This window comes from Mustela nigripes, chromosome 2 (genome assembly GCF_022355385.1).
Source record: "Mustela nigripes isolate SB6536 chromosome 2, MUSNIG.SB6536, whole genome shotgun sequence".
In the NCBI taxonomy this organism is placed as follows: Eukaryota; Metazoa; Chordata; class Mammalia; order Carnivora; family Mustelidae; genus Mustela; species Mustela nigripes.
In genome coordinates, this window is record NC_081558.1 from 5,677,824 (window position 1) to 5,701,478 (window position 23,655).

A 23,655-nucleotide genomic window follows, 5' to 3' on the forward strand; every position below is an offset into this window, starting at 1 on the left:
TCTCTGCTCTGCAGGGAGTCTGCCTTCCTCTCTGCCTGCCTCTCTGCTACTTGTGATCTCTCTCTCTCTCTGTCAAATAAATAAATAAATAAATAAATATCTTTAAAAAAAAAAAAAAACAGAGGATACATTTTCTGGAGGACTAGCAAGGTGTGAGGTGTCAGGAAGTCCTCCTAAATACAAGGCCTGGTGAATGGTGGTTAGAGATGCAGACTTGGGACCCACGCTACCTGGGTTCAAATCCCTGCTTTGCCATTTATGAGCTGTGTGACTTTGGGCAAGTTACCTAACCTCTCTGGGCCCCACATCCTTCACCCCTAAGGCAGCGTGAAGAATGAAAGCATCTGCCTCGCAGAGTGTTTGTGGACATTAAATTGCTCTCCAAGGACACCGGGCAACGTGCACCGAGCACGACTAAACTCAACCCAATAACAAAACCATCGATATTTGACCAAGATGTTCTGTGATCTCATGGATCTTTCTAGTCACTTCGGTTCTGTCCCGACAGACCGCACTCCGGGGATGCGGGCTAGCATCCCTGAACCTGAGTTTGCTCACCTGAGTGATGGAGGGAGCTATTCATAGTCCGGACTTCACCGGGCTGCGGGGAGCCCCCGGGAGGCCATGCGTGTGCTGTGGTTACCCAGGTGGCGAGCCCATAATTAGGTCGGTGAAAATAGAAGCCGTGGGTGGGTCTGCTTTCAGAAGAAACTCTCTCTCCAGGTCAAGCTCCTCACCACAGCCCGCGGCCCAGCCGGCCTCTGCAGCCAGCCCCGACGGGCCAGGACAGCGACACGCTCAGAGCTCATGTGAGTGCATGAGACATGTTGAGTGTGTGAGTGTGTGAGTGTGTGTGCACATAGGTGATCCTGTGTGTGTCGGGGCTGGCCCTGGGGAGTGGACAAGGGAGGTTCCCCGGAAGAAGCGAGCTCCGGGCTGAGTCTTGAGGGATACTCAGAAAGAGCTCTGCTTGAGGAAAGGGCAGCGGGCAGCATGGGCGGGGTGGCCGGAGGTGCGGGGTCCTGGGCTGGGGAAGGGGAATCCAGCACCTGGCATAACAGCGAGGAACCAGTGAGCGTGGAGGGTGCGCTGGGGGCTGATCGCAGGGAGCCGTGGTGGGCCAGAAGCAGGGCTGGGAGCTCCGGAGTTAGAGAGAGGGCCTGACCTCAAGCCTGGTTACCAGCAGACCAGGAGGCCATGTGCTCCACGCCACCCCACCCCCCGACCACTGGTTGAGTAAATAGGCTCCAGTGTCCCATGTCCTGGGTTCAAGTCCGGGTCTCACCACTGTGTGACATGGACGAGTGACTTTCTTGGTGTCTTATATTTCTCAGTAGGTTAACTGAGCAGCGACTGCGCACCAGGACCTCGAGCACCGCCTCGGTCTTCACCGTGTGGGGTTGGCCCTGTCACCCCTGGTTGACAGAAGAGCCGACTAAGTTGCGCATTCAGAGAGGAGCCGGAACTCAGCCCCAGGTCTGTCCGGTGTAGGTTCAGGCAGGCTGGGCGGTGGGATGATGACACCTCCCCCCTCTTCCTCGACGGCGAACGGTCCAGTTGGAGCCGCCGCTACTCGGGTCCCGGCCACCATGCGCCTCCACTTCCCCAAGGCTCAGAGAGGGGAAGCAACTTCCCCAGAGTCATACAGCAAGCAAGACAGCCAGTAACCTCAGACAAGAGGCTTGTCTGACCCCAAACCCACAGTCACTGGCACAGTCTTTAAAGTCAAGAGACTTTTAAAGATGTATCTATTTATTTGAGAGTGAGGGGGAGGGGCCGAGGAGGAGATTCCCAAGTGGACTCCCACTGAGCCCGGAGCCCACCTCAGGGGCCGGATCTTACGATCCTGAGATCATGACCTGAGTCGAAATCAAGAGCTGACGCCCCCCCGGGCGCCCCAAAGTCAAGAGACTCTAAAGATGCCTTGAGCACGTTGGCGGAGGAGAAAGCTGAGGTCTAGTGGCGGAGTTTCTGCACCTCCCAGCACAGGCCTGATAAACGTTTAGGATCCGGAGACTCACTGTGTGCGTGCGGCACCTCGCTGAAAGCCTCACCTGGTTTGATCCTTCCACGACCTCCTGAGTTGGATGCGATCGTCATTCCCATTTTATAGAGGGGAAACTGAGGCTCGGAAAGGTGGGGTCCCAGGCCAAGGTTGCACAGGCAGCAATAGGAACAAGCTGATTCTATTTTCGGGGCTATGGTCAGGCCTTATTCAGAGAAATTTACATATTCATGAGGAGTACATCACCTAGGCCCTAGGGCCTAGGTGTCCTTCACATTGGCTTTTTATGGATGAGGAAGTTGGTTTTGAGGTTCAGTCGTTTGCCACATTTTTTGAGCACCGGCTGTGTACCCAACGTGTGCCAGACTCTGGGGCGCCTACCTCTGGTGTCAGGCCTATGACCGGTCATACCAGCTGCATCTCCCAATTAAATGCAGCATTGACTCCTGGCGATGGGCTGAGCACAATCAGCCAATGGTCACTGAGCTGCTCAGGTCCCAGATGCTGTCCGGAGCCTGACATCTAACCTTCCTGCTCATTAGAACCCAGCTCCCGGCCAGAGCTGTTACCTGTTAAGTGGACTGCTTTGTCCGGTGGTGAGCAGCCCGTCACTGGGAGAATCCAAGCAAGACTGCCATGGAGGAGCATTCATACTCAGGTGAGAGGACTCTCTGGAGCTGACACTGGCAAAACCAAGCACCTGACCCCTACCTTTCACCCAAGAGAGGAGAGGGGCTCCGGGGTCTCTCTCTGGGAAGAAGGCCCAGCCAGGGTCCAGGGGGAGGTGAGCCCTGACTGGCCCTCTGGGCCCAGAGCCAGGCAGGAGAGGGAAGCCACAGGCCCCTCCCTTCTCTGACTCAACGGCCTCCAACAAAAAAACCCGCTCCAGCTGGGGTGCTGGGAGCCCAGTAGAATTGGAAGCCAAGTCGAACAGGGCCTCAGAACAAGGGGAATTCGGCGTGATGAATCCTCCCAGCCAGGGTGAGGGGAGGGGGCCCGGACCCACAGTGGGGCCACAAGGTAGGGTCTTGGGCGACTCAGCGATTGGGATGAGTCCCCCGGGGGGTCCGACATCCAGGGAAAAGGCTGGGAAAGAGCTTGGGTATTGAGGAAGAACTGAAACCCAGTGCCCTGCGTTTGGGCCAGGACCAGGGTGAGAGCTGGCTGTCCAAGGGGAAGGGGGGCCCAGATTTCTGGGCACGAGGCTGGAGATCTAGCATGAGCGTGTGAGGGGGTAACTGAACCCACAAAAGGGAAGAGGACCACGGGTGAGCTCTGGGTGGGGGTCGGCCATCGGAGGAGGGGTCCGTGGAGGAAGGGTCTCGGCTCCTGGTCCTCCTAGGCCTGTCTTCCTGGGAAGTGACCTGGCCCCCAGTCAGTCTTGCCGGCCACTGGGGCGTGGGCAGAAGGAGTGGCAGACATGGGGCTGGACGCCTGGAGGGACAGAGTCGGAGATGCACGGATGCAGAGAGGGACAAAGTCGGGGGGTGGGGTGCTCGCTGGTGGGCACGACAGACAGCAGGCAAGGCGCGCAGAGGAGGCTGGCGTGTCCTCTGAGATCCACTGCCTTCGTGTGGGCTCTGGACAGGCTCCCTGGACTTAGGGGCTCTGGGTGACGGGGAGACAGGCACGGCCAAGCCCAGGCTCAACCTCCTCCCCCTGGCGCTCTCCCCAGACCCAGCAGAGTTCCCAAAGTTTTCCAGAAGGCGGCGATGCTGTGGGCAGAGGATGCAGCTGGCGCTGTTGGGGCTGGCGACCGTCCTGCTGTGGGCCGGGCTGCTGACCCTGCTTCTCTTCTGGCGTGAGGACACCCCCAGCCCCGCGTGGTCTCCCTCTTGTGTTCCCTCTCAGAAGCCTACTTTCCGACCCCAGGGAGCCCAGCACAGCCCTTGGAGTCCAATTTTCCCATCGTGTCTCCTGCCTTGTCCCCACCAGCCTCCTCCCAAGCCCCTTCTGTCCACCCCGGAGAGCTCCCCGCCCCGTCCAGCACCCCTGTCTCCTGCCCTTTCCACACCTGCCACACGGTATGCCCAAGGCCTCCATCCCCAGCTGACAGGTGGGGTGTGCGTGGCTGCGGGCATCTAGAAACCCGTCTCCTCCCCTCCCCGTCTCTCCTCCCCAGACTGGGACACCGTGCAGAATCTGAGACAGCTAGAAGTAACCGCTGCCCGGAACGGTATGGAGGGGTCAAGGCGGGGAAAGGGGGTCTCGTGCCACTGACCACTGTGGGCAGTGGGAGAAGGACTGGGCTCCAGCGACCCCTCACCCCGGGAACTGAGGGTCAGCCTGCATTTCCCGCTCCCCTGGGGATGAAAACCCGGAGGCTCTTGGAGGGGAGTGGGCTCGGAGAAGTGCCTGACGGAGAAGTGCTCCAGACCTCGGTTCCCTCACCTGTAAAATGGGCATCACCTCAGGGCTCTCGGGGCAGAAACAAGCTAAGACCTTCGAAGCACTGAGACCACGTCCAGTGAACTTTCGAGAAATACCTGCTGCTTTTATGTTTCATTCTGGGCGGGGGTGGGGGGGAAGGTACATGTGTTCATTCTATTCTTGGCTGCATTTTCCTGAGCACTATTGCCCCAAAAATGAAAAACGAAAATCTTCAGGTCTTGTGACCATGTGAGGGGGCCCCGCTCTTGGGGCCGGAGCTGGGGAGCGATTCGGGAATCGGCTTCCTGGCTCCTGAGGGCACATTATCTCTCCTGCTGCTCCAGTCTCTCGGGTTTCCAAGGACTTGGAAAGACACAATGGTGACCAGATGGCCCAGAAATCCCAGGGTGAGAGCTGGCAGCTTGGGTCTAGGAGGAGGGGAGGGCTGGGGAGAGGGGAAACCTGGATTACCTTGCGGGCACCATGTAGACCACCTGTGAACTTTAAAATGAGCAGGTGACCCTGAAGACACGGGGGCTGGGGGCAGGGGGGCTGGGAGACTGGGGAGGGCCCGGAGGACTGGCTTACCACTGAGCCCCCTCCCCCGCCACCAGCTGCCCGGGTATCACAGAACATGGAGGAAATCCGAGCTGAACAGGAGAGAATGAAAGCTCAGGGTGAGAAACTGGGGGGGGGGGGGGGGGGGGGGGGGTGGGGGGTGTGGGGAGCGCTAAAGCTGGAGGCATCACGAGGCTGGGGGCTCTGGGACTCCCAACCCTGACACCAGCACACCCCCATCAGACTCCGAGCTCTCCCGGAACCTGGACGGACTTCGTTTGGACCTGAGCAACCTCAAGTCCTTGAGTGAGCCTTGGGAGGGGCTGGGGGGTGGGGGGTGACGGAGGGGGGGCATTGCCAGTTCGTCTCTGACCACTGTCCCCCACTCCATCTCCCAAGACTTGAACGAGAGACACACAGCCCTACGTTCGTTGGAAAGACTCCAGCAGGAGGTGCTGAAGCTGTGGATAGAGCTACACACGTCCAACGGTGAGTTGGTGTGTCGGTGCGTGCATGGGACCACACAGGTGCGGTGACGTGTGATAGACGTGTGCATGTGACGTGGCCGGGTGTGCGCTCATGTGTGTGGCAGGGTCCTTGGAGGACACACGAGAGTGAGTTTCTTTCTGAGTCCAGCTGCTTCCCTCCACGGACCTGGAGCAGGTGCAGGGGTGGGGGCGGCGCTTGAACGCTTTTTTTCCTCCAGGTAAAAGCATTGTTTGACCTTCTCTGGGTTCTCTTGGCTTCTCTCTCCTCTGCCTGTTGTGGCTCAGCAGAGAGTCAGCAGCACGACGCCCTCAGCCACAGCCCCTCCCCGAAGACTGTCTGACCCCGCCCGGGGTGGAGCAAAGCGGGGGCTCACCTTTGCAGCGATGGGGGCGATGCTGGTGGTCGTGATTGGCGGGGTGCCCCAACATGCCGCAGGAAGAGCAGACATTCAGTCAGTGCGCCTTGAGCCCGGGTGTCCCTGCCCTGATGTCCTCCCCACCCTTAGCCCCTCCCTTGAGCTTTGGTTTTCCACCTCTGGGAAGCCCCAGCTGCCCCAAGTGGCAAAGAAAAGAGGAAGGCTCTGTGCTTGGTATGAAGGAGCTTAGTCCCCTGGGACACTGTGTGGCTGTGGGAATCCCAACCAGAAAGCCAGCTGTGGTCCCTCTGGGGAGGGCTCTGGAGCACGTTCTCTCTGATGGAAGGATCTTCCAATTCCTCCCCGGTCCCTGGGGAGGCCTGGGGTCTGAGCCCAGCTCCAGGGCTGTCTCTGGATGACTATGCAACACGCAGCCAGGCACTTTCCTCGAAGTTTTCTGCCCGCCGCCCCCAAATAAAATCTTTCTTTATTTGAAAGAGAGAGAGCATGAGCAGGGGAGAGGAACAGAGTGAGAGGGACAAGCAGACTCCTCGCTGAGCAGAGCCTGATGCGGGGCTCGATCTCACGACCCCGCGATCATGACACCCAGCAGAAGTCAAGAGTCGGACGCCCAATTGACTGAGCCACCCAGGCGTCCCCCCATCAAAATTTTCTTCAAGTGCCCAGAGATACTCTCTTCCTGTTTTAAGGTGCCCCAACCCCCACACCAAGGGCCACATACGGGTCACTGGTTCCTGGTCGGAAACACATCCAGCTTTGTTCCTCGTGGAGGTTGTGGACCCCCAGCCGCTTAAAAACTTCCACCAAAGCTATGGGCCCTCTCTGCCCATCATTCCAAGAAAATCTATTTTATTTTATTTTTTAAAGATTATTTATTTATTTGTTGGATAGAGAGAGAATGAGAGAGAGCATGAGAAGGGGGAGGGTCAGGGGGAGAAGCAGACTCCCTGTGGAGCTGGGAGCCCGATACAGGACTCGATCCCAGGATTCCAGGATCATGACCTGAGCTGAAGGTAGTCACTAACCAACTGAACCACCCAGGAGCCCGAGAAAATCTATTTTAAATCAAGAGTGAGTCAGCCCAGTAACAGTGGGCTTAACCTCGCACCTGGGAGGGTTGGGTGGTGGGGACAGTGTCTAATAGTTTCCTCAGGTTGGGAACAAGAGGAGACAGAGACCAAGGTGGCCCAAGGTCGAGCTCAGGTGGACCCAGCCCTTCAGGAGCCCCCTCCCATGAGCTTTCCAGTCCATCCCTCCAATTAGACAAAAATCCATCTCCATTTCCCCAAACGTGGCAAGAATCTGGTTTTGGGGGTGCTGGTAATAAGGGTGACCAGGGCTGTTATTGGAGCCGTTGGTGGGGACAAGTCATGGGGCAAGTAATGCTGGCAATCTTGGCCTCACCACGTCGGCACTGGGGTTGGCCGTGGAGTTGGAGCAGCAGAGAGAGGTTGCTGGCCATCCTGGTCCCCTCTGGTCATGATGGTGGTGACGCAGGTGTCGCAGGCAGGGGTGGTGATCATTGCCATGGTGTTGGCAGTTGAGGTGCTTCTGACTGTGAAGGGGTTTGCGGTGATGCTTGGTGGCTGAGGGGCCACTGGCCACAGAGCTGGTCACATGGGGATGCTGATGGTGATGGATACGCGGTTGGCTGTGGGTCACTTTGTGGGGATGGCGCTGGCAGAGGCTGAGGGTTTGCTGGCCAGGACCCCTTTGATGTTGGTGTCCGTGGTGGGCATGCTGCGCCGATGGGGGTCGGGGGGGTTCTTTGTGGCAATGCTGCAGGCTGTTGAGGTGCTCCTGCTGGGGAGCTGGTCTTGCCCGTCGGCGGCAGAGCCCCGGAGAAGGCAGCCTGCAAGGCTTTGTTAGGCTCTGGGGTGGTCTGCTTTCAGCCCGGACCCCAGGGGTGACTCCAGGAGAGACGCTGCCACCAATTCTGCCTATCATACCCACCGTGCCGGCCATGGCACCAGCCACAACACTCACCACAGTGCCAGCCACGGCGCCCACCACGGTGCCCGTCACGGCGACCACCACGGTGCCAGCCACGGCGACCACCACGGTGCCCGTCACGACGCCCACCACGGTGCCAGCCACGGCGACCACCACGGTGCCCATCACAGCGCCCACCACGGCGCCCGCCACGGTGCCCACCACAGCATCCGCCACGGTGCCCACCACAGCTGCCCCCCTGAGCCTCTCCTCCACCCCAGGCTCCACCTGCAACACGTGCCCCGAGAAGTGGGTCAGCTTCCAGAGGAAGTGCTACTACTTCGGTGCGGAACCCAAGAGGTGGATCCAGGCACGGTTCGCGTGCAGCAAACTGCAGGGGCAGCTGGTCAGCATCCACAGCCAAGAGGAGCAGGTGAGCCCGAGCTCGTGGGCGGGGACGGGGGCGGCGGACCCCCACCTCGACCCCTTGCATGGTGGGAGGGACCCGGGCACAACGCCCCGGCACTTCCAGGCCTGTCCTGCTCCCCAGGACTTCCTGGCCAGACACGCCAACAGGAAGGGCACCTGGATTGGCCTTCGGGACCTGGACAGAGAGGGCGAGTTTATATGGATGGACAAGGAACCCCTGAACTATAGGTGACAAGGGAGAACGTAACAGGGGGCCTCAGGGAGGGCCTCAGGGAGGGGGGCCTCTCTGCAATGGCCGGCTTGGGGGGCAGGCAGGCCCAGGTGGAGGTGAGGGCCTGCCGGGGGAGGGTATTGCTGGGCTGCAGGGATGGGGAGGGGCGGGCCCAGACTCTGAGGGGTGAGTCTAGACTAAAGGCACTAGGGTTCCTTCCCCACCTCCACCCTCTGACCCTAAGTCTTCCGCTGCAGCAACTGGCGGCCGGGGGAACCCAACAACGGGGGCCAGGGCGAGGACTGTGTGATGATGCAGGGCTCCGGGCAGTGGAACGATGCCTTCTGCGGCAGCTGGCTGGACGGCTGGGTGTGCGACCGGCTGGCCACGTGCTGACCGCCCGCCCACCCCCGCCGCCCCCCTGGGGTTCACCGGGACGTGCTCCGAGACCCAGACCCTGACAGTCCCCGGCCCCCCTGTCCGGTGCACCCCCTGTGTCGCTCCCCCACCTCAGACGCAGGAACAGCCAGGCCCACGGAGAGGCTCTGAGGATCCTCAACTATTTGTGGCTAAGGTCCCGGCCCCATCTTCTCCCGCCCAAACGGAAGAAGGCCTGTTGACCTGTCCCTGGCTTCTGCCAACTCCCCGGAGGGCCTGTCCCTCGCTCCTCAGCCCAGCTGGCCGTCACCATGCCCCTGTCTTCCAGCGCTCAGAGTACTCGCCTCAGAACTTTCCGGGGAGCAGAGGTGGATGCCTCGGGCCCCTGTGTGCTTCCCCTGCCGGGCCCCCCACACCGTCTGCTGGAGTCAGGAGTAGACCACGTCCCCAGCCCACCCCTGGCCACCCCAGATGTAGCCCCCGTGTCCTAGCCCCCCAGGGAGAAGACCTCGGGCAGCCAGGCTCCCCACCCAGCCCACGTCAGTAAAACGGGGTGAGGACAGCTGCTTCCCAGGGGCCTCGCTGGCTCCCGTCTCCCAATGTGGGAGCTGCGAGTCCCAGAACCCTCGGCCCGAGGCCACCTCGGGGTGTCCAGAGCAACTGAAATGGTATTTGCACCTCCCCACTCCCCCGCACCCCGCACCCCCACTCCTACTTCATTACAAGAGGCATTTACTAGACGGGGCTGGAGATGAAGATTGCCGGGTCCAAAGCAGCAGAGAACACCCCTAGAACACTGTAGGGCCGGGCAGGGGACGGCCTGAGCTTAACCGCCAGCCCGGCCTGCAGGCAGGAGGGCAGGAGCGCACACACGAGAAGGGCCCAGGATGGGCCTAGTGCCCAGAAGGCACTCGGGAGATGCGGACAGGCCCACGGGTGGCCTGGTCACCCGATCCAAAGGTGCTGGCCCCACCCGGACGCAGGTTTTGGGAGGCGTACATGTCACCAGCCCTAGGTCTGGCCAAGTCAGTCCCTGCACCCGAGGCTGAGGAGGGAGGCAGGCCAGGACGCCGGGACACCCTGAATTACACTCCCCACCCGCTCACCCCATCCCCAACTCCTGGCCTAGAACAAGAAGAACCAGACTGCTCCTGGGCTTCTCGGGCCCCCTAGAGAATCCATGAGGAGAGGCCCGCGCTGGACCACCTGGGACCTGGGAGTCAAGGGCCAGGCCGAAGGGGCTGGGGAAGGCACTAGGGTGGCCCCCGGGGGATGTCCTGGGGCCACGAAGGGGCAGGGGTAGAGCTAGGCCTAGGTTACCTGTCATCTACCCACTGCTCACCCGATTTCTGCCTCCTCCAGACGCCCCCTTGGAACTCCAGGCCAGTGTATAACTGCCTACCTGAGCTCTCCAAAGGGGACTCCCGGCCCCTCTGCCACTCAGGCCAACGACGGGGTCACACTCGGCACCTGTCACCCTCACTGCTCCCTCCGAATCCTCAGGGAATGCCATATGCAGAATCTGCCCACTTCCCACCACCTCCAGCAACTGCTTTGGTGTGGCCCCCCATCCTAGCTTGCCTCAATCTCCTTCTTCACTGCCTCACACCTTCCAGAAGTTTCCTTCTGGATCTGAGGGGGGAAAAAAGAAAAGAAAAGAAAAAAAAATCAAAGTCTTACAGGGTGCTTTGCAATTGCAGAATCCCTGCAGTTTGCCTGGTCTCCCCAGCTTCTCCTCCGCTCTCGCCTTCCCCAACCCCAGCACCTGCACCAGCCTCCTCACTGGCACTTACACATGGAGGCTCGCTCCTGCCTCAGGGCCTTTGCACATGTCTCCTGCCCCACTTACTCCTCAGTGGGGGCTATCTTGCATTCCCCTTCCCTCCCATTTAAAATGACACCCCAGACTCCGGATCGCTTGTATCTCACCCTACTTTCTCACGACACTCTTCCCCTTCCAAGAAAATGTGTCATTCACTGAGAGGTGTGTTCTTACTGCTCCCCGCCCCAAACCCCACCGGCCTCCCACCCCAGGCTTGACTGTGACCTTCAGGAGAGCAGGAGCTTTTGCTTTGTGACCCCCGCACCTGGCCCATAGTAAGTGTTCAATAAATATCTGTCAAAAAGATGAATGTGGGTCCATGGGCAAATGATCTCTTCTCTCAGTACCTACATCCTGGTCTAGTAAATGAGGGGAGGTACCACGCCTGCTTGGTTCACCAAGGGCAGCCGCTGCATTCCTCCTCCTCACCCCTCCCTACCCACCGTCTCGGCTTCAGCAGCCTCGAGCATCCTGTCGGAGCTGCTGTAATGGGACAGACACTTGCTAGACCTGTTCTTATGGGTGCCCCACCCCCACTCCTACAGATCATTCCACGCCTCCCTTGCCCGCAAGACCCTACTCACCTTCAGCAGGGAGAAAGACCCTGGGCCCCCTCCCAGCCCGCCAGCTCTCCAGCTTCCCTCCCCAGGGAACAGCCCCTCTCTTCTCCCGCCCTCTCTCTTTCTCTGGCAGCCTTCACTGTTGGGTGTCTGGGCGGAGCCCCGCCAGCCGGTTCCTGCCTCCTGTCCTTTGTTTCTGCCATCTGTCCCTCACCCAGCAGGCCCTAGAAGCCACTCTCCAGGGGCTCTGGGGACACCTCAGGCTACTAAACCCAAGGACTCTGCAGCTCCCCCTGGCTTCCCAGCGCGCCCCAGCTCACTCCTCCAGTCCTACGGTTTCCCAGCGACTTCCCTCCCAGCAGCTCGGATACCGGTTGGCCTCCTGGAAACTGCCCCCTCCCAAAATTCAGACTGCCCCCCTGATCGCCCCCTCCCCCAGCTCCCTCGGGGGCCCCTCCCCTCCCCCAGCCAAAAGCTATTTCCTGCCCATGACCCACCCCGGGGCTACACATGGTAGGTGCTCATAGTTCCATCTAGGCTGGGACACCCCTGTCCTTTGCTGGGGGCTGGGGCCCACCCCACCCCTCGCTGGAGGAACTGGACCTGCCCCCTGGTCAGACTCAGCACCCGGGCTCTCCCCACCTCATGCCAACCTCCACAGTGCACCCCCAAAAGCAACTGAGAGCTGCATCCACCCCACCCCTAAACCCTCGGTCAACGGAGGGGACCCAGCCGAGGGCACCCAAAGTTCTCTTTCACGACAGACCTGTTCAAGTCTGGGAGGAGGGGAAGGAAGGAAGGGAAATTTGAAGACACCCACCCCCCCACCCCTGGCAAAAGGAAAGGAGCGGCTGCCTTAAGTGTCAGATTTTACATTTTAAACAAGAACACACAAGAGGGTCCTGGGATCAAGCCCCGCAACATGCTCCCTGCTCGTTTGGGAGTCTGCAGCTCCCTCTGCCTCTGCCAGCCACTCTACCTGCTTGTGTTCTCTCCCTTTCTGTGACAAATGAATAAAATCTTTTTTTTTTAAAGATTTTATTTATTTATTTATTAGATAGACAGAGACGACAAGTAGGCAGAGAGAGAGGAAGCAGGTCCCCCGCTGAGCAGAGTCCCCTGCGGGACTCCATCCCAGGACCCTGGGATCATGACCTGAGCTGAAGGCAGAGGCTTTAACCCACTGAGCCACCCAGGCGCCCCACATAAAATCTTTTTTTAAAAAAGCTTGAAAAAGAAACACACGAGAACACCTGGCTGGCTGGGTCGGTAGAGCATGCCGACTCTTGATCTTGACCAGAGTTGTGCAGTTTGAGCCTCCTGTTGGGTGATTACTTAAAAATAAAATCTTTAAAAATAAAATAAAGGGACACCTGGGTGGCTCAGTCATTTAAGCCTGGGTTTTCTGCTCAGGTCATTATCCCAAGACCCCAGTATCGAGTCCCACATCAGGCTCCCTGCTCAGCGAGAAGCCTGCCTCTCCCTCTCCGTCTACCACCCCCACGCCCTCTGCTTACGCACTCTCCCACTCTCTGTCAAATAAACAAAATCTTTAAAATAAAAATAAAATAAGGGCACCTGGGTGACTTGGTTGGTTAAGTGACAGCTCAGGTCATGATCTCTGGGTCCTGAGACCGAGCCCTACATCGGGCTTTCTGCTCAGTGGGGAGTCTGCTCCTCTCTCTCTCAAATAAGTAAAAATCTTTAAAAAAAAAAAAAATGAACAGGAACATGAATGTGTTCATAGATCATCAATATTAACTTCAAACTATTGTAGGCACCGAGAGGATTCCGAAGTGAGCCCACCCACTTCCCCAGGTCTCTAGAGTCCTCCAAGTGTGGCCCCTGGACCATCAGCAGTTCTTGGGGACTTGTTAAAAATGCAAATCCTAGGACGCTTGGGTGGCTCAGTTGGTTAAGCCGCTGCCTTTGGCTCAGGCCATGATCCCAGGGTCCTGGGACCAAGTCCCCCATTGGGCTCCTTGCTCCGCAGGGAGCCTGCTTCTCTCTTGGCCTCTGCCTGCTTGTGTGTGTGCACTCTCTCTCTCTCTGACAAATAAATAAATAAAATCTTTTAAGAAAGGAAAAAAAAAGAAATGCAAACCCTCAACCGGCCCAGCAGTGTAGAATCTTGAAACTCCAGGGGTGGGGTCCGGGCACCCCCAATGCACCACACTCTGTGCGCTAGGGCACTGCTTCTCAATATAAGATACACAGATACCCCCGGGGAACTTGCTAAGACAGAGACTCGCAGTGGCCGGCTGAGGGTCTGCGTGCTGACCGGCCCCCAGGAGATCCTGCTGCTGCCTGCCCCGGACCACACTTTGAGCAAGAGTGTAAAGCTGGCGCCAGCCACCTCTCTGCCTACTCCCTCTGCGTGCTTCCTAGGCACACAGCCGTACCCCGTCCTTGACCTAATGCCGTCTACACCACAGAGTAGCTGGGCAGAGAGTAGCAGCATTCTCCCATCTCCAGCCACGGCGGGACTCCTGCAGACTCACGGCTACGCTAACCCCGGGCCTCCCCCAGGCCCGGCTGGGTGGGACCTGGCCCACCGCCACCCTCCACTGTATTCTAAACGTGCGGGTCTTGGCCTCCGTCCCCAGCCGGAGGCAGGCACCAGCGTCAAGGTGCCGGGTGGATGTGTGAGGCCCCCACACAAGACACGAGACACATTTGGGAAGGAGGCTCTGCATTCTTTATCTCCTGGGGGTCAGCGGCCCTCCAGGGCCCGGTCTCGGGCTATGACGGCCTCCTCGAACTTGATCATGAGCGTGGTGCCCTTGTGCCAGTGTGCCGTGACCTTGGCGGGAAAGCCGCTGTGCGTGAGCACCGCCTCCACGATGCCCGCCGTGAAGCTGGCACAGTTGAGCGTGCTGTTCTCCTTGGGCACGGAGATGTAGGTGTTGATGAGCGGCTCCCGCTCGATGATGTAGAAGGTGCGGGCATCATCGTTTGCCTGCTCCAGCTTGTCCGCCTCCTTGCCGAACAGCGCCTTCCACACCGCACCCTTGACGAACAGCAGAGCGCCCAGCACCTTGGTCTCCCGCCGGGCACCCTTCTCGCGAGCCACCAGCGCATCCAGAACGCGGGCGCCCACCTGGCGGCCCAGGGCAGCCAGGCGCGCCTGCAGCTCGGCCACGGAGAAGACCCGGCTCTGGCAGTGCTGCACCAGCTCGGAGAAGAGCAGTGCGAAGGCGCTCAGGCTCACCTCGGTGCGGGGCCGCACCAGGGCTCGCTCTAGCAGCGCCGACTTCCCTCGTGTGAAGCGTGCCTCCATGCTGCCACCACCGCCCTGCTGGGACACAAAGAAACACGGGTCGGGGGAGGGAGGGAGCACCCTTTGTGTGTGCTCCAGTGCCGACGTCCCGTGTCGGAAAAGAAGAGGGGAAGAAAAGGGGCACCCGCCTGCACATAAAGCACGCCTCCCCCAGGGACGGAAAATGGGGGAAAGTAGCAGGTTTACACCTTTGGCGAAGAAAGGGTTTGGTGGCGGAGGACACAAGAGGGAGACCACAGGGGTGACCGGAAACCATCCCCACCTTCGAGTTCCAGGGGATGCTCCTACATGAAAAGCACCTTCGTGTCCCCCTCTGCCACCTGTGGGAGCAACTAGAGACCTAGTGCACGGGGCAGGGGGCGTCAGACCTAGGGCAAGGAGAGGACAAGGATGGGGGAGCCGGCAGAAGTCTCGGGCACTGTCCCCCACAAGCCTCCAGCAGCCACAGGGCTGACCACCTGCAGATGAAGAGAACTTGCCCGCCTCTCCCCTGAGGAAGGCCAAAGAAAGCAGAGAGGGGGTAGGGTGTGTCAAGACCCACAGCCGAGAGGGTTTGGGGTTTCAGGGACGGACAGAGGACGACACGGGACAAGCCAGGAGGAAAGGGCTCTGACAGAGGTCGTCTGGCATGCACGAAGCACGCCTCCTTGAAGATGCGGGTGGGCCTTCGTTTGTAAGGAAGACTGGAGGCGGCCGCAGAGAAGGCGTTGGGAACCCCTCCACCTCCGTGCCCTGCAGAACGCCAGGGCGACAGTGGGAGACAAGGTGGAGGGAGACCCGGGCTTCGGGGGAGCCAGGAGGGGGCGCTGTGGTCCCCCCATCCTAGTGCACCAAGCCAGGGGTCGGTGGAAGAGACCCGGAAGGGGCTGCTGGAGAAAACCCGGAGGGGGCCCCGAGACCTCCACGACGCTGACCTGCGGTGAGGGTGCAGGAGGAGGAGCGGATGGGAGGATTCCAGGGGCGCTGAGACACCCTCTCCCGGCCCCCGGCCCTCGCCCACTCTTGCGCGACGCCGCTGCCCAGGGTGGGGTCGGGAGGAGCTGAGAACCCGGTTCCCACTGCGCAGGAAGGGGCCGGAGGGGTCTGGGGATGCTGGGATTGTCCTCAACGAGGTCCGCGCGGGGAATGGGAAGACCAGAGCGGGGCGAGTCCAGGGCTCCAAGACGTCCCCAGGTGCGCATCCCTCTACACCGGGAGGGCCCAGGGCGCGAGATGGGAGGGGAGTGCTGGCACCCGCCCCCCTCACCGGGCCAGGATGGGAGCCGGTAAGCTAAGCCGCGGGAAGGCCGGAGCCCCGAGACCCCCGCGCCAGCGTGGACCGGGCAGAGGGGCCGGAGAGGGACCCACAGGGACCCACCCTCCTCACGGACCCTTTGCGTGGGCCGAAGCGGACGGACCGGGGATCGCGGACGCCGGGAACGTCGCCCAGGATCCCCAGCGCGCGGGAGACTGGGGGTCCCGGAGCGGGCGAGGCCCCGCGCAAGCAGGGGTCGCGGGCGGGGTCTCACCGGCGAACTGCGGCCGTCGGTTTGGCCGAGTTGCTTTACGACGCCGTAAAAGGCCTTGAGTGCGCAGGCGCTGCGACTGGGACGGGCTCGTGGGCGGGGCGCGCGCGCTGGCGGATATTCCAGAGAGCGGCCGCCAGGGGGCGCGCGTGTCCGGGGCGTCCGCCTGGGAGTCCTGGGCGTCCGCGGAGTGGTGTTGGCCGGGAGGTCAGGGGCGGGGCTGGCTTGGGTTGGCCAACTCTTAGACAAACAGGAGCACGGATGGTCCCCGTTTGGGAGGACCCACGTGTCTGTCTCAGGGCACATATGTCTATTTGTCCTAGAGGCTGCACTACGCCTTGGACACGCAATCCGTGCATTTACTCGGGTACATGTTCTCTTAAGGGACATACATCCAGGAGCCGGGGGCATGGTGCACTTAGGGACGTCTGCACTCAGGGCTGCACGCTCGGTGGGCGTATACACTCAGGAACGCAGTTCCACCCGAGGATACCTGCCTAAGGGCTCGGAAATACCTGTGTGCCCACCTACACTTAGGGAGATACTGTCCATCTCAGACACACAGCCTCCCGCGGGGAGACTAGGTTACCCCCTGGGTACATGTTCATGGACACAGACAGACGCACTCAGGGCATTCATTCCCGCACAATCTCGTGCCCCAGGGCTCCTGGGATCACGTCCGCATGCTCACTGTGTGCCTTTCACCAGCCCCCAACATTTGCCAGACCCTCCCCCACCAGGCCCCCAAAGCCCCAGATGCTGGGAATATGAGATCCGAAAGCCACATTCTTTTGCATTGGCCTTTATCCTCACAAATCACAAACCGTGAGTGCAGAAACAAAGGGGCATACATGTGTACAGGCTCTGAACACCCTTGATGACATGATCAGTCACACATCTTGGCACACGCCTGTTCACACCAACACAAGCAATGACAGCACACAACGGTGACACCACAATCATAGTGGTGCACAGGGTGCCCCCCACACAGCTCCACCAGGACACATTTATACAACATACCACAGGACACTCGCACGTGGTCACCGGGCTCCCCATGTTACCAACACCCGCATTCCCAGTGACACTCTTTTGGGGGTCCTTGCTGACACAGCCCCCCACTGTGCCATGCATTACGCTCACAACACACCATGATACACACATGTGGCCGGCTTCACTGGGAGGTGCAGCCGGGTCTTCGAGGTCTCTCCATCTGTTGAGGTCTCTGTGTGGGATGGAGACCCAAGGTCAGGCAGATCACTCCCCCAGGAGGGAACCTGGGACCCAGTCTGTGGCTCCATCCTCACCCACCTCCCCCGCCCCAACTTACATGAGCTTGGGCTCTTCTCCAGGGCCTTGGAGATTTCTTCTAACTTATTCTTGATTTGTTTCATGTCTGGGGGCAGGAAGACAGGAGAAAGCTGGTGTGGGGTCCCCCACAAGACTCCCTTTATTGGGAGTCTCCTCCCTGCCCGACCCCCAGTCTGGGGTGCCGCGGGGCCTGTGTACTTGGTGTTCCCAGCAGCACTTAAATATCTGCTGAGTGACTTAGGGGGTGACATCCATCGTGCCTTTAAACCCCTGTGCCCTGGGAGAGTGGGACCCCTGCTGCCCCCGCCCCCAGTTCCCCAGCACCCAGCACGAGACAAATTCTGCCCAGTGAAGTTCTGCAAGGGCACCTGCTGATAGCGTCTTCACTTTATCACCCTCGGCCTGGACATCTCTCTTGACCACAATAATGTCCTGCTTGGCCTCCCTGACGAGCTGCCGGACCGAGCTCCAGCCCTGATTCTGCTCCTTCTGACACTCGTGCACAGAGGTGGAGACTGAGGACCGAAGCAGGCATGTCCTTATCGCCGCCGCCCCCCCCCCCCCCCCCCCCCCGCCCCCGGGGCCCCCCCCCCCCCCGGGTGCCACCCTCACCATTCCAGAGCTCCCTCTTCAAGACCAGCAACTCCCGGGACATCTCAGAATCTGTTCAGGGGGAGGGGCGGGGGAGGCAGGAGAAGCCTTGAGGCGCCCCCAGTCCTGCAGTCCTGGGAACAAGGGTGGGGGGAAGGCAGAGGAGCGAGGGAGAAGGGAGATAGGGTGGAAACACTGGGCCTCCCCACCTCCTGAGGACCGGACCCCTCCACACTGCCGCAGCCCCCCACCAAAACAGAACAAAAACAAAAACCACAAAAACAACAACAAACACCCTGAAACCAAAAACCCTACTCACTCTTTGCCAGGACCACTGCCAAGAGAATGACACAGGACAGGATGAGAATGACGTGCAGGCTCATAAGGGCTCTGTGCAGACAATGAGGGATCTGGGCGGAGTCTGAGGGCCGCCTAGACAGGGTGGAGACTGGAGTAGAGGCAGGACAGGTGACCTCCAGGGCCCAACACCACCACCCAGCCCGTCAGCACTGACTCTACCACCACCTGCACCTGCTCTTCCCAATACCGTAGCCACCATGACCACCAACATGCACGCTGACCAGAGCCCCAGCAGTCCTAATGCTGCCATCATCATGGCTCCCTTACCATCCCCTTTTCCAGCACTCATGATGCCAGCAGTAGCTGTCAAACACACCCATCAACATCAGTGCCTATACCGTTGTCAGCACTGTCCCTAGCACCGGGTCTCATCAGCACGGGCCTGTGTTCAGACCCACCCCTCCGCCATCACCAAATCCAAATCCATCACCAACATCCAAACCTTCACCAACACCAACACCACCAACATCATCGTCCCCACCTGAGAAGCTAAGCCGCCGCCCCCGACCTTTAACACACAAACCCTGATATCACCACGCCCCCCACCTCTGACCCCGACCTCCACCTGTTTGCTCTTTGTTCCCATGGTGCCCTACCATGGGCCCCTCCCAAGGCTGCGCGGTGTGTGTTGGCAGGTGGCTGCTTGTGCTGATCCTTGGATGGTGAATGCCTGCCCTTCAGCTGGTCCTGGTTTCTGAAGGTCAAGGTGATATTCTCATAGTCAGGGTTATCTGCACCTGTGGGGGGGTGGTCAGTGAGAGGGGAAACCTGCCAGGAGCTCTGGGGCAGGGGTGGGGGTCGGAAGGGGGCTCAGAGATCTTGGCTCACCAGACCCCTGCGCACAACAAATCTCCGAGGATAAAAGATAAGGAATGGGGGAAACATGATCTGTTTCTTGGTTAGGTGGAGAGGGCGTGCATGAGCGTTTGGGGGGTACACATGCACACATGCATTTTGAGGTGGGGAAGGAGCGCTGTGACCCCACATCTAGCCCCTTGTTTCTCCCATCCCCATCTCTCCCACTTGACCTCTCCCCTCCCCACCCCGAGGTGCCTAACCTTCCTTATCGGCTGGGGCCCTCTGTTTCTTGTCTTTGAAGGCTGCCGCCTGCATCTTGACCTTCTTCTTCGTGTAGATTTCCTCAGACTCCATGGTTCCCAGTCTGCCAGTTTGCCCACACACATCCCCACCCACCGGAAGGTGTCATGGCAGATGAGGAAATCTGTGGGTTGGGGGTAGGGGGAGAAGAGGTCAGCCTCCTCTTTTCAGCGATCCAGGACCCTCCAGCCCTCGGACACCCTCACTGCCCCCCATCCCAGATCAAGAGGGTCTTAGGAGACCAGAAGTCCCAGGGAGCGCCAAGCAGGAGAAGCCCATACATCCAGAGACAGGAACCACCACGATCAGGAACCAGCAACAGAAACGTTAGTCAATGCTACACGGTCATCATGTTGTAATAAACAAATATATCAAGTCCGCACCTGTATACCTCAATCACACACATCATTATACACCAATTAGACTCAATATAAATAAATTTAAAAAAATTTAAAGGATGGTCACAAACTTTACAGGAAACTATGTATGTGTCTACCTGTATGACCTTCACCCCTACCCCTCTCAAGAGAGAATCTGGGGCCCCTAGGAGTCCCGCCTTTTAGGTTTGGGGTATCTGGACTTGGAGGCAGGATTCCTAGGTCTCCCACATCTTCCTGCCCCCTGCCCCAATCCCACCCCCTCAGCTTCACCCCAAGAAGTTCTACTTCTTCAAGGCCCCGTGGAGGAAAGGAACGGATGTGAGGCAAGGGGACCAGCCACTGGAGCTCCACCCATGTCTGGGACAGAGGCCAGACGCACCCCTTGACCTAACCCTGGGCATGGTGTCCCCTCTCCCGGGACCCCCAGACAGAGGAACACTTGGAAGCATTCACTCTCATCCATACATCTGCTCACTTCCCCACACTCACACACACTCCCAGAAACCATCGCACGTCTGCTCACGTAGTCACGTGGCTCGCCCATTGTTGGGCTTCCACTCGGGTTTACCCGCAGAGAAATGCTCATATTCATGCCTTCCTGTGTCTGCTCTCTCTCTCTCTCCAGAGGTCTTAAAGCTCTCTTTGTGTCTGTGACTTTGAAAACTGGAGATAAAAATGAGACCAAGTTTGTAGGGAATTTTTCTCTCTAAGTTTAGAATGGTGCCTTCTGGTGGAAACATAATGTAAACTATATCTTTAATTTAAAATTTTCTGGCAGCCATGTTAAGAAGACTAAAAGAGACAGGTTCAATTAATTTTAATAATGTATCTTGTTTAACATAATATACCCCCCCCCAAATGATCACTTCAGCACGTAGGCAATACTAAAAAAATTATTGAGCTATATTATTTTTGGGGGGTACTAAATCCTCAAAAATCAAACGTGATTAAACTCACAGAACATTTCAAGCATTTGATGGATGCGATATTGGAGAGCACTGGCCTAGACTATCGTGGTTCTCTCCGTCTGGAAAAAATAAGTAAAAGATCATTTAAAAGACTTTAAAAAAAGATTCATTTATTGGACAGAGACATAGAGCACAAGCAAGGGGGGAATGGGGAGAAATGGCAGAGGGAGAAGGAGAAGCAGGCTCCCTGCTCAGTGGGGAGCCACTGCTGGGATCACGACCTGAACGGAGGGCCGACACCTAACTGACCGAGCCACCCAGGTCCCCCTTAAAAGGACTGTCCATGTGGGAGAAGTAGGTATGTTTTAGCTTTTAAATATGTGATTAAATTTGAGGTAACTTTGGAATGGTCCCCCAGGGTTTGATGAGGATAATGCTCTGTTTTCTAAACTACTGCCAACTTTGCCAGCTCAAGGAGAACGACTTTAACAGTCTCTCTCTGCCCTCCACTCCCTCTGATTTTTAGAAAGTCAGGATTGAGAGGTAAGACCCTGTTCTGACTAACAGTCACAGAGGAGACGGACCAATGGGCAGCCGGCTCTGCTGTGATGGACAGGCGCAGGGGGTGGGGCCGCAGCCTTGTTCATTTCTGTAGGTGCTTGAAGCTAAGACCAGGCTCCATCCAGCCCTTTGGACAAAATAGCAGTTGTGCACCTGGAGGCCCACGAGCAATCACAGTGGCCCGAGAGGGCTCTGTGAGCTTTCCTGACCAGCCCTGTCATAGGGTCACAGTCTCAATTTTCTTAAAAAACAAAAAAACAAAAAACAGAATATGCGTCTCCAGCCCAGTTAACCATAAACCTGTGATTGGTTTAGAGTTGGCACATCATCCAGGCCCAGCCAATCAGAGTCAAAGATTTAGCACAGGGGTGGGCACAGGAGCTAGATTCAGCCAATGAAACTCAGGCCTGCGACTTCTGCCGCATTAACCAGAGAAAAGGCATTCCCCACCCCCCCACCCCCCCAGGCGGCTCTCAGCCTGGGAAAATGTAAGCCTGGAGCTGTGTTGGGGGAGAACCCGCTTGAGAGAGAAGCCAACATTGAGGAAAGCAGAGCTGAGAGGGAGTCAGATCCTGGAGATACCATTTGAGGGTTCTATCCACCCATGCCTGAATCTGTCTCTGGGCTTGCCTGGGACCACCAGCATCAGACTCTTCGTTCTGGCTCAGGTCCGTGATATCAGGGTTGTTAGATCGACCCCTGCTTCAGGCTCTGCACTGAGAGTAGACTCTTCCTCTCCCTCTGCTCCCCTCTGCCCGTTTCCCCAGCACACTCTCGCTCTAAAATAAATAAATAAATCTTTAACTCTGGGCCTCTCAGTTACATATCCATAAACTTCCTCTTTTTTTTTTTTCTTTTTTAAAGATTTTATTTTTAAGTAATCTCTACAGCCTACATGGGTGTCAAACTCACAACCCCGAGATCAAGAGCCGCACGCTCCACCGACTGAGCCAGCCAGGCGCCTCCAGGACATCCCTTTACTTTTGCTCAAGCCGTCTTGACATGGGGTTTGAGGCACTTGCGACTAGAAGAATCTCGGCTACCTCAGGGGGGGCTGGGCAGTTGGCAAGTGAGAAAATGGAGGCTTGAGAAGGGGACTTGCCTATCCAGATCTGCACCCTGGGACGGGAGAGTGATTATGCTGGAAATGAGCATCTGAAAAGGACCTCCTTGGGGCCCAGACACGGGGACAATTGAGTGGAACTTGGAGATAAAGAGGCATTCCAATCGTCTGGGGACAAAGGAGGGCAGGCACCCCCCTCCACATCAGTGAGGGGGTGGGACAGGCAAGGGTCTAGACCGTTTCTGCTACTCAACACACTTCTGACTCAGTTGTCCTACCTCAACCCCGTGGCCACTGTGGGGTTGGGGTGCGGATACAGGAGGGGAATCTCTGGATTGGGGTATACCTGGGCTCCTGGGACAAGAAGAGAGTTTGTGACCTCAGCTCATGGCTACCTGAATCAGACAGGGGGCTGTGCCATCACAGGGGGGGGGTGGGTGGGTGGCAGAGGTGGGGGCATAACATTGGAAGAGAGGGATGGTCGGAAGAGAGGGATGGTCAGAAGGAAGTCATGGGCGCCCTACGCCACTGCCTCCCTCCAGGAGCGTCTAAAACATCTTAAAAACCGGGATCCCAACCCATCACCCATGCTCCAGTCCCTGGAGTCCCTTTCAAGACTGCACCCTGAGTGCTCTGAGGTCTGTCTGCATCTCTCAGGGGCTGGATTTTAAGACCCTTGGGTTAGGATTCCCAGAGATCTCTGCCCCCAGGAAGCTGTGTAAGGGTTGCAGGTGACTTGCCTTCAGGTCAGAATTCAGACTAGGACCAAAGCCTCCCGGGTGGGGGTGGGAACTTGATGTCAGAAGCAAAAGACTCTGTCCAGGGTTTACACGTTTATGTGTCTATGTTTCTCCTTCTATGGCCATGCTTATGTGGTTCAGGGGCATTGTTCTGCGGGCATGTTGTGTCCCTGTGTGACCATAGTGACTGGGTTGTGTACTGAGTGCGTATATGTAGTGTGTGCAGGTTTCTCCACGAGGTTGGGGAATGAGGGAGCATGGCTCAGGGCTCTGGGCTGAGAGATGACTCAGGCGTCCACCATGACCCTGGGGCTACTGGGGGCTTTGGCCCTGAAGTATGCAGGGGGTTGGGGGGAGGTCAGGGGTCCCTGTCCCATACAGACCCAGACCCCGAATGAAGCCTCATTGTAGAGGCTGGGACAGACTGACCCAATGACTTCCTGGAAGACCAGAGACCCGAGGGATCGTCAAGGTGGCCTCAGAGGTAACGTTCACTTCCCCTCCTGAAGGAGTCCATGATCCTTGGGTGTGAGTATCCTTAGAGGAAGCAGAGGCCTTGTTCTCCGAGATGCGGTAGGGGGAGGCACAACGTGGGAGATAAATGGGCAGAAGAAAGTCACAGACGCCCACAGCCACCGCCTTGCTCCAGCGTCTGCGTGCCCGGCTCATTTCGGAGACGCCAGCTCAGTCCCCTAGCCCCCAACAAACGGACAGCAGGGCGCGCAGACCCT

At 58.4% G+C, this 23,655-nt stretch overlaps 3 protein-coding genes across 13 annotated transcripts; 1 reads left to right on the top strand and 2 right to left on the bottom strand.

Moving 5' to 3' along the window:
• The first annotated feature begins 710 nt into the window (after positions 1-710).
• On the top strand, positions 711-10,876 carry FCER2 (Fc epsilon receptor II). Of its 5 annotated transcripts, XM_059388873.1 has the most exons (12): positions 711-809; positions 1,335-1,476; positions 2,548-2,663; positions 3,681-3,806; positions 4,128-4,181; positions 4,720-4,782; positions 4,990-5,052; positions 5,177-5,239; positions 5,333-5,422; positions 7,691-8,163; positions 8,281-8,387; positions 8,628-10,876. In XM_059388873.1, exons 3-12 carry the CDS (start codon positions 2,642-2,644, stop codon positions 8,764-8,766), a joined length of 1,200 nt encoding a protein of 399 aa, XP_059244856.1. In that variant the 5' UTR covers positions 711-809; positions 1,335-1,476; positions 2,548-2,641; the 3' UTR covers positions 8,767-10,876. The 5 variants fall into 5 exon arrangements, with proteins under 5 accessions (XP_059244856.1, XP_059244857.1, XP_059244858.1 ...); XM_059388874.1 differs by lacking the exons at positions 711-809; positions 1,335-1,476 and having other exon boundaries at positions 2,337-2,663; XM_059388875.1 differs by lacking the exons at positions 711-809; positions 1,335-1,476; positions 2,548-2,663 and adding an exon at positions 2,919-2,986.
• Positions 10,877-13,805: 2,929 nt separating this feature from the next.
• On the bottom strand, positions 13,806-16,090 carry TRAPPC5 (trafficking protein particle complex subunit 5). 6 transcript variants are annotated; one of them, XM_059388883.1, is made up of 2 exons: positions 15,919-16,090; positions 13,806-14,428 (listed from the first exon to the last, which is right to left on the bottom strand). In XM_059388883.1, the coding sequence occupies exon 2, from the start codon at positions 14,408-14,410 to the stop codon at positions 13,844-13,846; it is 567 nt and encodes a 188-aa protein (XP_059244866.1). In that variant the 5' UTR covers positions 14,411-14,428; positions 15,919-16,090; the 3' UTR covers positions 13,806-13,843. The 6 variants fall into 6 exon arrangements, with proteins under 6 accessions (XP_059244866.1, XP_059244865.1, XP_059244863.1 ...); XM_059388882.1 differs by having other exon boundaries at positions 13,806-14,425; positions 15,808-16,090; XM_059388880.1 differs by having other exon boundaries at positions 13,806-14,425; positions 15,781-16,090.
• On the bottom strand, positions 14,692-23,655 carry MCEMP1 (mast cell expressed membrane protein 1). Of its 2 annotated transcripts, XR_009402305.1 has the most exons (11): positions 23,354-23,655; positions 20,610-20,679; positions 20,176-20,315; positions 19,233-19,655; positions 18,771-18,911; positions 18,134-18,262; positions 17,836-17,886; positions 17,592-17,738; positions 17,243-17,308; positions 17,075-17,137; positions 14,692-14,778 (listed from the first exon to the last, which is right to left on the bottom strand). XR_009402305.1 is itself a non-coding variant. In XM_059388877.1 (10 exons), coding segments are annotated over exons 4-10 (630 nt in total). In that variant the 5' UTR covers positions 19,327-19,655; positions 20,176-20,315; positions 20,610-20,679; positions 23,354-23,654; the 3' UTR covers positions 16,702-17,135. The 2 variants fall into 2 exon arrangements, 1 of the variants encoding a protein (XP_059244860.1); XM_059388877.1 differs by lacking the exon at positions 14,692-14,778 and having other exon boundaries at positions 16,702-17,137; positions 23,354-23,654.

Coding starts and splice junctions, on each gene's coding strand:
- FCER2 (XM_059388872.1), top strand. CDS start 2,968: ATGAATCCTCCCAGCCAGGGTGAGGGGAGGGGGCCCGGACCCACAGTG. Junction 5,240..5,332: donor GAGCAACCTCAAGTCCTTGA/GTGAGCCTTGGG, acceptor CCATCTCCCAAG/ACTTGAACGAGAGACACACA. Junction 8,388..8,627: donor AAGGAACCCCTGAACTATAG/GTGACAAGGGAG, acceptor CTTCCGCTGCAG/CAACTGGCGGCCGGGGGAAC.
- TRAPPC5 (XM_059388883.1), bottom strand. CDS start 14,410: ATGGAGGCACGCTTCACACGAGGGAAGTCGGCGCTGCTAGAGCGAGCC.
- MCEMP1 (XM_059388877.1), bottom strand. CDS start 19,326: ATGGAGTCTGAGGAAATCTACACGAAGAAGAAGGTCAAGATGCAGGCG. Junction 18,263..18,770: donor AGCCTTGGGAGGGGCCCATG/GTAGGGCACCAT, acceptor CCTCTACTCCAG/TCTCCACCCTGTCTAGGCGG. Junction 17,739..17,835: donor GAAGAGGGAGCTCTGGAATG/GTGAGGGTGGCA, acceptor TTCGGTCCTCAG/TCTCCACCTCTGTGCACGAG.